Genomic DNA, 12,911 nt, shown 5'->3' with positions numbered 1-12,911 from the left:
TTTTTTTTTTAATTCTCATGAACGCGCTTCTCAGTCTCACTGTTCCCAGGCTGACCACTCACAAACAGAGCTTCTGTACTTCACCCAGAGACTGCAGACACCCCATTATACTTTCTGGCGCCTTCTGAGAGCCAATGGAAGGCTTAGAAAATGTCACGTTACAGCAGAGATGCTGTATTTTCGATAGAGATGCAACTGAAGGACAACAAATTGTCAGACAGGGCACTTCCTGTATGGAATCTTCTCAGGTTTTGGCCTGCCATATGAGTTCTGTTATACTCACAGACACCATTCAAACAGTTTTAGAAACGTTAGAGTGTTTTCTATCCAAATCTACTAATTATATGCATATTCTCGTTTCTGGGCAAGAGTAGTAACCAGTTTAAATCGGGTATGTTTTTTATCCGGCCGTGCAAATACTGCCCCCTAGCCCCAACAGGTTTTAAGAACAAATTCTTACTTACAATGCCGGCCTAGGAACAGTGGGTTAACTGCCTTGTTCAGGGGCAGAAGACAGATTTTTACCTTATCAGCTCGGGGATTCAATCTAGCAACCTTTTGTTTACTGGCCCAACGCTCTAACCACTAGGCTACCTGCCGCCCCGCAATATGTACCCTTGAGGTTGTAGAATTGCGAACCCGAGCACGGAGCCTGGATTACTACATGTTTCCCAGCAATGGAGCCAAAACAGTTGTGGAAATTCCACCTCTCCAGGAACTCGGCAACAATGGCCCTCCAGTCTTCCTCCTTGGGGACAGGCATGTATTCACCAACCAGACAGTCCCAAATGGCTTGTGCCACAGAAGGGACAATGCCTGCCACCGTGGACCAATCAACTCAGAAGCTGAATCTGATGGTCCTGTAGGAGTCCCCTGTCGCCAAGAATCTGAAATATAATTCAAAATAATGATCAATATTGTGTGTAACTTGAAATTCCACCCACATATTCTATCTACTCATATATCTACCTCATTACAGTTTATTATGCTCTACTAATTATATTTTAATACTCATCAACCATCATTAACAATGCCTTGAAACAGTACAATTCAGTGTATGACTGTATCAATAAACAGTAGCCCAGGCCAACTCTACTTTTAGAAAAAAAAAAGGTGCTATCTAGACCCTAAAAGGGCTCTCCTGCTGTCCCCATAGCAGAACCCTTTTTGGTTCCAAGTAGAACCCTATTCGGCTCCATGTATAACCTTTTCCCCAAGGGTTCTACGTCTATTATAAATGCTCCAACCATCTGGAGCAGGTGATCGAACAGGCTTCGGTCCAGACGAAAGTAACCTCGAAATTCCTCTCGAAATAGTCGAAGCTCTTGAATGAGATGGTGGAACTCCCCTGCGTGCTTTCGGGACTTCAACCATCTCTGGACCCACACAGACCTGCGCTTTCGGCGGGGCTGGTCCCAGCCCAACAGTGCGAGCAAAACCATCTTCCTCAACGTTGGTCTCATTGTTGAAAGAGCCAACTCTCTGCTATCTTTACTATTTATTATTGCATTTCGCTCCGAAACTATGCATTTTGGAGGGAAATTATATTATAGGCTCTCACAAAACATGTTTAGATGTCATCGAATAAATAATATGTATGCTGCTTGGCAAATAAATGAATAAAATATGTAAAGAAAGTATGCAATCAAACTGTTTTTATTATCTAATCCCTCATTTTTTACTAGATATGTGTGCAACAAAAATTCAACATTCACATTTTGCTACTTTCTGTCAAGTCTACGCATACAATTCGATGCATACATTCGATTTATCGAACGTATGCCCCACACAGAACACACTGCAATGCAACGCTGCAAGGCAAACGTAGCGTTCCATTGGAAATTAAAACACATCTGGTGTCCAAAACGCATAACACAGTCGGTGTATTCGAAGCGTTACTCCTCGACTTTCTTCTGCAGTCGGTTGCTTCAGCCTTTCCGCCTAACCACGCAAACGAGCCCATTGATTGACAGTAGTGTGCAGGAGTGCACGTTTGTGTGTACAGGGCAACATCGTTGTTTTCCAGCATTCTCGTTAAAATGAGCGAATATTTTTCCCTTTCAGATTGTGATGTCATTGGTTTTGATTTGGACCACACTCTCTGTCGGTACCATTTGAAAGAGACCTCCAGGGTGAGTTTATTTGTAGCTCACGAGCTAAAGCTAACGTTAACGTTGCGTGCTGTTCTTCGCATTTCTAACAGTACGATACAGTAACAATGTAGCCGGCTATTGCTACCAAGTAGCCTAACGATTGCATGCAACATCACCATCCTTTCCAACTCGCAGTGTCAAGTCAGACATTCACGGTTCGCTGCATTTCATCAATAGCTACTACTCGTAATGTATTACGAAACGAGTGGAATATAAAATACTTCCTACATGGTGTTCATATGCTAAACGTTGCAGTCGTATTGCACGCGCCAAAACCTAAAACGATATTGTTGTAGTGCAGGGGATTCTTTCTCTTTTGCAACATGAAATAGCTAACATGACATGTATAAGCAATATGCTAGCAACAACAGATTAGCCAGCAGGCCCTTAAGGTGTCTGGTATGAGTCACAGCTGTGTCTGTGTGACATCTGACTGCCAGCTGCAGAAAACCAATGAAATCCTCTGTGTGGAACGCAAATGACATTGAAGCCGTGACTTTACAAATAGGTTTAATGCATACGAGGCAGCTCCATCGTGGTAGCTGTCGGTACAGTACAATGTATATGTATTGTACAGTAATACATGTTCATTGTCACTGAATGTTCACCCCACCTGTGGATAGATCATAACAGTGACCCTTTTGTGCCTCTCTGCAGCTGATCTATGAGAGCTTTACCAGGTATCTGGTGGAGCATAAAGACTATGACAAGGACCTTCTCACACTGACCCCTGCTACCTGGGATTTCTGGTGAGTCACTAGCAGCAGCAGAATGACAATACAATCATCCCTTCCTCTCTATGCTGTAATGAGTAATGACCGTGGTGTGCCCTTGTAAATTCAGACTACCCAATTTTCAGGTTGGATAAAGGGCACTTTTTAAGCAAAAAGGAAGATGCTGAGTAATGCTCACAGATTCTTATTGTTATTGCCTAGCATAGGACATGGATCAACATGTGTTTTCTTTGCCAATGACCACTATGAAATGTGTATTCTGTATGTCCAGTTTCAAGGGCTTAGTGGTAGACCTTGAGGATGGAAACTTGGTTAAATTGGCGGAAGATGGAACTGTCTTACGGTAGGATTACAGTTAATGATACAGTTAAATGCATGCCTTGATATTGGTTTGTGTTTATAGTGATAGGAAAAATGCCTGTTTTGAAGTGTTGGTACAGTATGAATGTACAGTATTTGGGCACACATGTCTTTTTGTTACTCCTCTTTCCACCCAAAATGAATAAAAAGCCTGACTTTAAACCTGTTTGTTTTCATCAGAGCAACCCATGGGACCAATAACCTCAGAACAGAAGAGATCATTAAACATTACGGTCCAAAAAGGGAATGGAAGCACTTCAATAGCCTCAATACCACATTTACGAGATCTAGTAAGTCTTAAATCTTGAATCTGTGTGACCCCTCCCCTCGCTTTTTGTTTGTGCTTTTTCTTTTGTAATGCAGTTGAATTTTCATGATAATGCAATCTCCTGAAAACATGGACTTTTTTCTTCTCACTTTATTTCCAATGTACAGAGTGGTGAATAATTGGATTGTTTCTCACAATAAATATATTCTGTTTTATTCTCCGCAGCAAAGTACTATTTTTATGACAACTATTTCGATCTACCTGGGGCTCTTCTCTGTGGAAGAGTTGTGGATATGTTGCGCAAGGTCAAATCTATTAAAATCAATGTTCATTATGATAGTTCATGTTTACACATTTGTTTAAATAAAACATTGAAAAAAACAACAACATATAAAGCATTTAATTTCAAGAACATTATTTTGTTTTGGTCAACAGCGTGGGAATGAGGTGAATTCAGACTTTTGGAAAGACATGGTCGCTGCCATCGACCACAATTACAACACATCAGCATTTAAAGGTAGGTTGATAACTTATTTTAGAATCAATCACTTTCCGTTGTTGAACCAGTGCACCATATCAGAATCACTAATTTAATTGGCTATATCAGTGGGCTCAAAATCAAACAATATTTTCAATTTTCTACCGTACTGTCGCAAAAAAACAAGACAAAAGCATCAGTTTCAGAACTTGGACTTTATTCTTTACTTTGGTCAGTAAGTTAAACATAGCATAATGCATCCTCAGGCATAAAGTTGTTGTTGACATAGTACATTTTTGAATGACTGTTTTTCATAATGCGTGTAACAATAATACACTGCTGGTTTGTCAAAGGTTTGTTACAGCATTGCAAAACAAAAAGAACATGATTTCCTTTGCATGTATATTACAAGACATTTATTAAACACTTTGAAAACAAAAAATCTGCTGTAAATGTTACAGGCAGTCAAAGAGCACCATTTTGTGTATTTTCAAACTTTTTAATCATTGTTTGCAGAATACTTGTACAAATACTGGGAAAGGGAATAGTGATAAAAACCATTGAATTCCTAAATTATATTCTTCCCCTGAATTTATTTTAATGCCTCCATGAACTGAATGCCCGTCTCAATGGAATATTTCAGAAAATTGCTGCTCTTGCTTTTTTTTAGCCTTTTGAAAGACAAATTAACTTGTAGAATATTACGTAAATTTTTTATTCTACAATGACAACCAAATCTCATTGGAAGTTGTAAACTGATCTATTCTTTAAGTAGTTTCTTTAAGGTTTCAAGGTTTTATTAGTGTCTGTATCACGTTGAAGCAATCAGGAACCCAGAGAAAGAGCAGTGAACATTGTCGGCAGCGAAGACACCATTGGTCTCCTCATCAGGGACCTGAATGTAGACTTGGTCATGGGCATTCAGCATAAGGACAGTGCTGCCAGACAACTGATCCAAGAAGCCCTTATTGTACTCATCATATGAGAACATGATTGGCTCACCATTTTTGTATAGTGCCACCAATGCGTTAGCACCATTAACATGCATATGGTAGGAGAAATAATAGAGACCTGGTACCTGGCAGGAGAAGATGCCAGTTTGGGAATCATAGTGCTGCTCACCATTGTAAATAATCTGGTTGAACTGAATAGGTGATCCCGCTGAAGGGTAAGCCCTAGTCAGAACAGCGCTGAAGGCAGACATAGGGGCCTTCATCATCTCATGATGAGGCATCATAATCTCATGGGACTTTATGGGCATGCTCTTCTCATGATGGTAGACCATCTCACCAGGGGGACCAGGTGGGCCAGGAGGTCCCATAGCACCTGGGTTACCATCGTGACCTCTGGAACCAGGAGCTCCAGGTGGACCCATGGGACCAGAAACTCCCTTCGCCATCTGGCCAGCTGGGCCGGGTGTACCGGGAAGACCTGGGTGACCCTTAAGACCTGGTTGACCTGCTGGACCTGAAGGCCCCACTGGTCCTCTTCCCCCTGGGATACCGTTCTCGCCTGGTTTCCCAGGTCCTCCAGGTGTGCCTGGGTGTCCCTTTGCTCCTGGAAGCCCATTTGCACCTGGAGTACCTGGAGCGCCAGTATGGCCCTGACCTCCCTTATTACCCTGATGTCCTGTAGCACCTGTGGCACCAGGAGGTCCTGCTGCCCCGGGGATACCTGACTTCCCTGCATAACCCTGATGTCCCTGATCTCCTTTGGTTCCCTTTGCCCCAGGAGCTCCCACCATGCCGACATCACCTTTAAGTCCCTGAATACCTGTCTCTCCCTGGAAACCTCTAGCACCCTGGGGACCAGCTGGACCCGTAAGCCCAGTAGCACCTGTTGCCCCAGTGTAACCTGTTGGCCCTGGCTCTCCTTTTTGACCAGTGGTTCCTGATGTACCTGGTGATCCTCTGTCCCCTGGCATGCCATTAGCTCCTGGTTTACCAACTCCTGGCATGCCAGGTGCACCTGGTTGTCCAGCATGTCCCTGGGGACCTTTAGGTCCCATATTTCCAGGCATACCTGGACTGCCATTCTCACCTGGCTTTCCTGGTGCTCCTACCCCAGGGTTTCCATTGTGGCCCTTTGGCCCTGGCAGACCCATGGCTCCTGGAGCTCCATCCCTACCTGGAGTACCTGACTTTCCGGGCTCCCCGGGGTATCCAGGGGCACCAGACTTACCAACTCCAGGTTGACCGGGCATACCAGATGGTCCCATTGGTCCCACTGCACCATTTGCACCTGGTGCCCCATGAATACCAACTCCCTTCTCTCCCTTTTGTCCTGGCAGACCAGGGATACCTGGATGTCCTTTAAGTCCGGGCTCACCCCTTGGCCCCATGCCGCCGGGCAGACCGTGTGGGCCAGGTTTACCAGCAGAAGAGTATCCAGCAGGTCCTGGGCTTCCAGGGGAACCGGGAGATCCTCTTGGACCCATGGCACCAGTTGCGCCAGTATGGCCCTTCTCACCAGGCATGCCATTACTACCTGGTTTCCCAGGAGCACCTGGGTTGCCAGGCTTGCCAGCTGCGGAGTAGCCAGCAGGTCCGGGGGGCCCGGCTGGGCCCTTTGGTCCGGGATGTCCCATGCCACTCTTGCCAGGAGGCCCAGGGGGGCCCATAGGTCCTGGCTCACCAGGGGATCCTGGAATACCTGGCTCCCCTGCAACAGCTGGGTAAATGGATAAGTATAATTACTTAAAGGTGCAATAAGCAGAAATCGCTCTGCTATTTCCTGGTTGCTATAATTCTAATAGTTGGCCTAATTTCAGTTTGACAAAACAGCAGTGTATGGTGTAGAGAATCATTGTACCATCTAAACCTCTGTGAAACATATTTTAAATAACCAAAAATATTGTGTTTTCAGCTGTTTGAAGCTGATGTATAAAACCGAAAGGAAGCATAGAAATAGCACACACAGATCTACCGCTTCTTAGACTTGACATAAATGAGAATGATCTATACTCAAATCTTTATGGGAATTTGGTCAGGTTGCCCAAAAAGTTACATATTGTGGCTTTAAGATGCAGGTAACAACTACAGTCAACTGTAATTGGTTTAGATTCAGGATCTCTTTTTTTTTCTCCATCTCTATAAGTTTGTCAGAGTTTGTTTTTCCAGAGTTCATTAGATTTCAGTCAAGGTGAACTTAGACACTTAGTCCATTGTCTGCTATCAAGAGTATTCTCAATTGAAGAGTTGAGTCCACTTTTTTATTCTTAATGCATCTGAATTATTTGTCTGTTTCATTTTATATGTTGATGTATTCTCAGTGAGGCCCCAAAAGGATCTTAGATGTTTTTTAGAAAGCTGATGACTGATATCTGTGCCCTATTGGTATTGAGGAACAACATGCACCAGTCATGTTTGTTTTTTGCTATTGAGTCCTGTTTCAAACATGTAGTGGCGGAGGGGTTTCCTTGATTGGATTAACCTAACATCTCTCAGATGTCCATCCTGTGCAAAATAGAAGTCATAAAGCAAAGTATGAAATTATAATCTCTTGAATTTAGGCTTGAAAATGTAAAATTTTTCCTCTGCTTGTCATTGCTCTATATACACTACATGGTCAAAGGTATGTGGACATCCCTTACATTTTGTGGATTTGGCTATTTCAGCCACACCTGTTGCTGATAGGTGCATAAAATCGAGCACACAGCCATGCAATCTCCATAGACAAACATTGGCTGTAGAATGGCCCGTACTGAAGAGCTCAGTGACTTTCAACATGGCACCGTCATACTGTAGGATACCACCTTTCCAACAAATTTTGTCAAATTTCTGCCCTGCATAAGCTTCCCTGGTCAACTGTAAGTGCTGTTATTGTGACGTGGAAACATCTAGGAGCAACAACGGCTCAGCTGCAAAGTGGTAGGCCACACAAGCTCACAGAATGGGACCGCAGAGTGTTGAAGTACCTAGCGGGTAAAAATCGTCTGTCCTCGGTTGCAAACTTCCTCTGGAAGCAAGGTCAGCACAAGAACTGTTTGTTGGGAGCTTCCTGAAATGGGTTTCCATGGCCAAGCAGCCTCACACAAGCCTATGATCACCATGCGCAATGCCAAGTGACGGCTGGAGTGGTGTAAAGCTTGCCGCCATTGGACTATGGAGCAGTGGAAACAAGTTCTCTCTAGTGATAAATCACGCTTCATCATCTGATAGTCTGACCGACGAATCTGGGTTTGGCGGATGCCAGGTGAACACTACCTGCCCCATTGCATTGTGCCAACTGTAAAGTTTGGTGGAGGAGGAATAATGGTCTGGGGCTGTTTTTCATGGTTCGGGCTAGGCCCCTTAGTTCCAGTGAAGGGAAATCTTAATGCTACAGCATTCAATGACATTCTAGACTAATCTGTGCTTCCAACTTTGTGGCAACAGTTTGGGGAAGGCCCTTTCCTGTTTCAGCAAGAAAAAGGCCCCGTGCACAAAGAGGTCCATACAGAAATGGTTTGTCGAGATCGGTATGGAAAAACTTGACTGGCCTGCACAGAGCCTTGACCTCTACCCCATCGAACACCTTTGGCATGAATTGGAACGCCGACTGCGAGCCAGGCCTAATCTCCCAACCTCACCAATGCTCTTGTGGCTGAATGAAAGCAAGTCCCCGCAGCAATGTTCCAACATCTAGTGGAAAGCCTTCCCAGAAGAGTGGAGGCTGGTAAGCAGCAAAGGTGGGACCAACTCCATATTAATGCCCATGATTTTGTAATGAGATGTTCGACTAGCAGGTGTCCACATACTTTTGATCATGTAATGTATCATTGTTAAGTCAAGTCCATTTCTCCCTCTCTTTGACCACTTGCATTTCAATTGATTCCTTTGTCCTTGAGTCCTTTGCTTTGGTATTCCCCTCTGAAACACCACAATGTTATTTAAACAACAGAGTAGGCTCTGTGATTTATGGAGGGAGGTTGTGGGAACTGACTGCTTTTCCTAGGGTCATCTTGACAGCACCAGTGGTCTGAGGAGATGGTCACATAAACACTGGTGTACATGTACAATGCACAGCATGTTGAGACTATATTAGACTACTGTAGCCAGTTATTTTAGTTTAATTTACCCATACTATGTTGAACCCTTTAATTTCCCAAGTTGTCTGTAGTGCACGGTATGGTTAGTGGTCCTCCAGTTGTTGATGAATGTGCTTCACCTTGAACCCTTTCCTCCTCTTTGTTAGGAATTTGTGAGGCAGTACAGGGTAGGTCATATTAGGGTACAATGCAAGCCATATTGGGATATAATGGTTGTTTAAATGTGTGGCATCTGGTCTAAGTCCTGAAATGCTGACAGGATACTTTTATCCCCGTCTTTGAGAGGTTAGCCCACAATACCTCAACAATTTCCTGAATCCATGTTGTTTGTATGCCCAAAAGTAATTAACTACTGAAAACACTACCTAGATTTGAATGTAGTTAAACTACCTCCAAGCTACTGCTAAATTTAGTTAAATTACATGTAGTTCACTACTCCCCAACACTGTCCTCAAGTAATGTGCGGTGTTGTATTGCCATGGTGTAAAGTACTGATACAAAATCAGTAGGGAACATTTGGCTACAGTGAACGAAGTGGATTGGATGCACAATTTGTTGAAAAACGTGTTTGCCTTTTCCTGCTTTGGAATAGCACTTTGAGAGCAAAACGGCGAGACAAGGCTGTAATTTGAAAGCCACTGAGGAGTAGGTTTGAAACCCCAGAAGAGCTGAATGTGTCAGAACTGGACACTTTGGCAGCCAAGTCATACCTCAGAAACTGGGAGGTGATGGTTCTGACCACGGTCAGCACGGTGGCATAGCCAGCTGTTGAACCTTGACTTGTCTAGTCTGAATGGTTTAGGCCTAGATCATGTGTCTATTGTCAGCCTCAAACCAAATATATTTCTATATGTAGGCTATGCCATGGCTCTCACATTGTAACGTTATACAACCTGAGGATTCATATTTGAGATTATATGCAATTTTGTCTACTCTATTTTAGGGTGTTTGTTTTGAGACAATTTAAGCACACTACAAAGTGGTTTGTTTGGGAGTGCAATGTGGTAACATCTGTTTTCATTGTTGACTTGTGGAAAACTATTCTATTTATATGTCAGAGGCCACCGGCCATAAAAACTGCATCAAAACATCTTCAACAAAGCTACTGAGTGCCGGAGTCTGGTTGAGCGGCAACACTTGACTCCGGACCATATTCTTGACAGAATGGTCTGATCTCTTCCATTTTGTCAAGCCCCACTGTCTTACCCTCTCTACTTTCCCCGCTGTCTTCTGAGCTTTCTCCTGAAGAGAAGATAGTAGGATATTTAGCAGGATATTTCAATATTTGTCAAGAGTGAGATATCTTGGAAGCAGTGTTATGTGGCAGCTGGTGCATGTTGGTGTTTTAACGAGGCATACAGAAGTGATAATTGCCCCTGGCTCTCACTTCTACAGAACCTCTGTGGTCTGACTGTCAGCACCGTTGCAGCCAGGAGAATAGTTGTTATCCTAACCACTGTTTATTATCCACTTTCTGTTGATGAACGAGTGTGTCATGTCTTGGGAGCGTGGAAGGATGCATGGGCCCATGGTTTCCTATTGCCACCACAACTATGGTCAGGTGAAAAACCTCAACAATTTTGACTGAGACATTGCCTCAGGTCCCATCAATACATCTGTTACTGGTTCCCTTGTTAAGGATAATGCGCTATCAAATCTGTTTCATAAGATACCATGTTCTATGTACAGTGTTTTACTACAAACTGTTAACTTCCACAGTGATGTATTTAAAAAATAAAATTAAAGTAATGCTGGATATTCTGCAATTTTTCATTAATCAATTGGCTAAATAACATTAAACAAGTTGGCTAATTAGTAACTTTTTAAAACATATATTTTAACAAACCATGCTTATTTGTCTATATTACATATACCTCTCACTATTCTGTACTTAAAGTCCCATTTGTTAAAACTATAAGGAATTCAACACAGTCAAGTATCTTCCAGGTTGACATTTTGTATTCTCTGTCCAAAAGTTTTTCCTAGTCAAGTGGTGAAGAAAAACTCCTGGTTCTACTGACAAACCTCTAGTATATTCTAGAATTGGAATGAAACCTTCTATAAGCTTTCCACCAAGAGAATGTAGTGCAAAGCTGATGTACAAAATCGTTTTTACATCAATAATATGCTGATAGACATGAAGATGTTGAGACTTACTTTGGACATGGCTCTTGGTAGGATACTGCTGCTTGGCTACTTTCTGTACATGGTAATATCTCTCTGGCGTTGCCACGGCCAAGGTCACCAGGAGAAGGAGAACGCTTGTCACCCTGAGGTCCATCTTGTGACGTTAAACCTGCATGAAAGAAATGTAGAACATCAGAATCTTTTCAGACATCCTTTGTTTGTTGAAATGTCAATGGTCTTCAACATACAGAGACAGTGGCGAGACACACAGTACCATTCTATAGCAGGGCCTGCACAACAGCAAACTAACATTTCTGAGTCAGAATTACAAGAAACAAGCACAGTAGGGAACATTGCGGACCCCCAATCTTCAGTCAGATTTCCAGAGCTACCTCAGATTCAATCTCTCATGTATGGGTCATCCCTTCCCCACCGTCAAGTGAACCATCTCATCACAATGATGATTAAGACACGTGCTACGAGGAACACTTGAAGCTAGACACCCCCAGTACCATCTACTTACACCTGATCCTCAACCATGCACCCAACTGACTCCCCCAAGACCCCAACATCCTCCTCCATGGCCCCATGCACACTGTACGCCTCACAGCACCAGAAACAGAGGGCCGCACAAGAGTCACACACACATACACCCAGAGAGCAGACCAGAGAGAGCAGGCAGGGTACACCTACCAGCAGAGAAGACTTAGGCTCCAAAAGATCAGTGGGGGTCGGGAGGCTGCTGTCCCGGCACGTTGTTGTATAGTCCTTAAGTCTGGAGGTTAAGTCTGAGCTGGATGCTGCTACCCAGGCCACTGGGCTCGGGGTATTTATACCAAATCTGTCTCTAACATCACCCACAATCGACCTAGTATAGGCGTCCCGCCCCGTTGTGACGTCAGCTTTAATGAAGGGTGCCATGTCTTCAGAGAGAGAAGGCATGTCACTTCAGGATGATAGTCCTCTCATAGCATTTAAAAACCCCACAGCTCCCTCCCTCCCTCCCTCCCTCCCTCCCTCCCTCCACTCTCAATGGAGCGGCACGGAAAGAGATTTAATACTGTAGGAGACATTTTGATATTTTTGAGGGTATATGTGGTTGTAAGTTCAAGTCGTATACAGTGCTATATGGGTATTACTTTTTCTGGGATGTCTTTGACATCTTAATTGCTGTGTTTTTGATGAGTTCTAATAATATGTGTTCCCCTCTTTTACCCATTTATGCCTCTTTTCTACTGCTCAAAAACAGGTGCTGGGGAATGGCTTTAGTACATTAAATGTTTAGGATTTTAATGTCAGTGTATGAATTGTGGTAACAAAATCAATACGGTATGTCAGCTTAGTGAACTCTGGTAAACATTTAGTTACATTTATAGCCATGCTATTTTATTCACTGGATAGCTAGATTGTTTTAACTGTGTGTGGTGTAGAGTGCATACAGCGGTACTATGCCTCCACTGAGCCGCAGTGCAAGATGGGTACATCAGAGGGCAGAGTTGAGTTTCTGTCTTCAGACCTCTTGTGGTCAGGTGTCATTGAAGGTCCACCATGGTCTTATTTGTGTAATTTTCTTTACTTCTATACTTTTCCTATCTTGTTAACTGATTTGATTATGTGCAGTACCTACCTTTTGGTTTTCCCAAGAGTCTCTCAACTGTGTTTTGTGATGTCACCACGGGCTATATAGTAACATTCGTATTTCGCACAATGTATGTGGGACAGTCGCATGCAGTGGACAAATATACTTAAAGGTGCAATATGC

The 12,911-nt window shown here is 43.4% G+C and overlaps 2 protein-coding genes across 3 annotated transcripts in view; one reads left to right on the top strand and one right to left on the bottom strand.

Annotated features, from left to right (window-relative positions):
- The first annotated feature begins 1,814 nt into the window (after positions 1-1,814).
- The window catches only part of nt5d1 (5-nucleotidase domain-containing protein 1), a 79,614-nt gene continuing 68,517 nt past the window's right edge, over positions 1,815-12,911 (top strand). The window contains 6 exon segments of one of the 2 annotated variants that reach the window (NM_001173760.1): positions 1,980-2,132; positions 2,811-2,902; positions 3,159-3,230; positions 3,428-3,537; positions 3,741-3,820; positions 3,951-4,032. In NM_001173760.1, the coding sequence (NP_001167231.1) occupies positions 2,040-2,132; positions 2,811-2,902; positions 3,159-3,230; positions 3,428-3,537; positions 3,741-3,820; positions 3,951-4,032 (529 nt within the window). In that variant the 5' untranslated portion in view covers positions 1,980-2,039. 2 annotated transcript variants of the gene reach the window in all.
- On the bottom strand, positions 4,190-11,994 carry LOC106571324 (uncharacterized). The gene is made up of 3 exons (XM_014144262.3): positions 11,843-11,994; positions 11,180-11,318; positions 4,190-6,663 (listed from the first exon to the last, which is right to left on the bottom strand). The coding sequence occupies exons 2-3, from the start codon at positions 11,301-11,303 to the stop codon at positions 4,805-4,807; spliced, it is 1,983 nt and encodes a 660-aa protein (XP_013999737.1). The 5' UTR covers positions 11,304-11,318; positions 11,843-11,994; the 3' UTR covers positions 4,190-4,804.

The sequence above is a fragment of the Salmo salar genome, chromosome 15 (assembly GCF_965601325.2).
Source record: "Salmo salar chromosome 15, fSalSal1, whole genome shotgun sequence".
Lineage (NCBI taxonomy): Eukaryota > Metazoa > Chordata > Actinopteri > Salmoniformes > Salmonidae > Salmo > Salmo salar.
This window is presented reverse-complemented; position numbering and strand designations above follow the sequence as displayed.

Coding starts and splice junctions, on each gene's coding strand:
- LOC106571324 (XM_014144262.3), bottom strand. CDS start 11,303: ATGGACCTCAGGGTGACAAGCGTTCTCCTTCTCCTGGTGACCTTGGCC. Junction 6,664..11,179: donor TACCAAGAGCCATGTCCAAA/GTAAGTCTCAAC, acceptor CCATTTACCCAG/CTGTTGCAGGGGAGCCAGGT.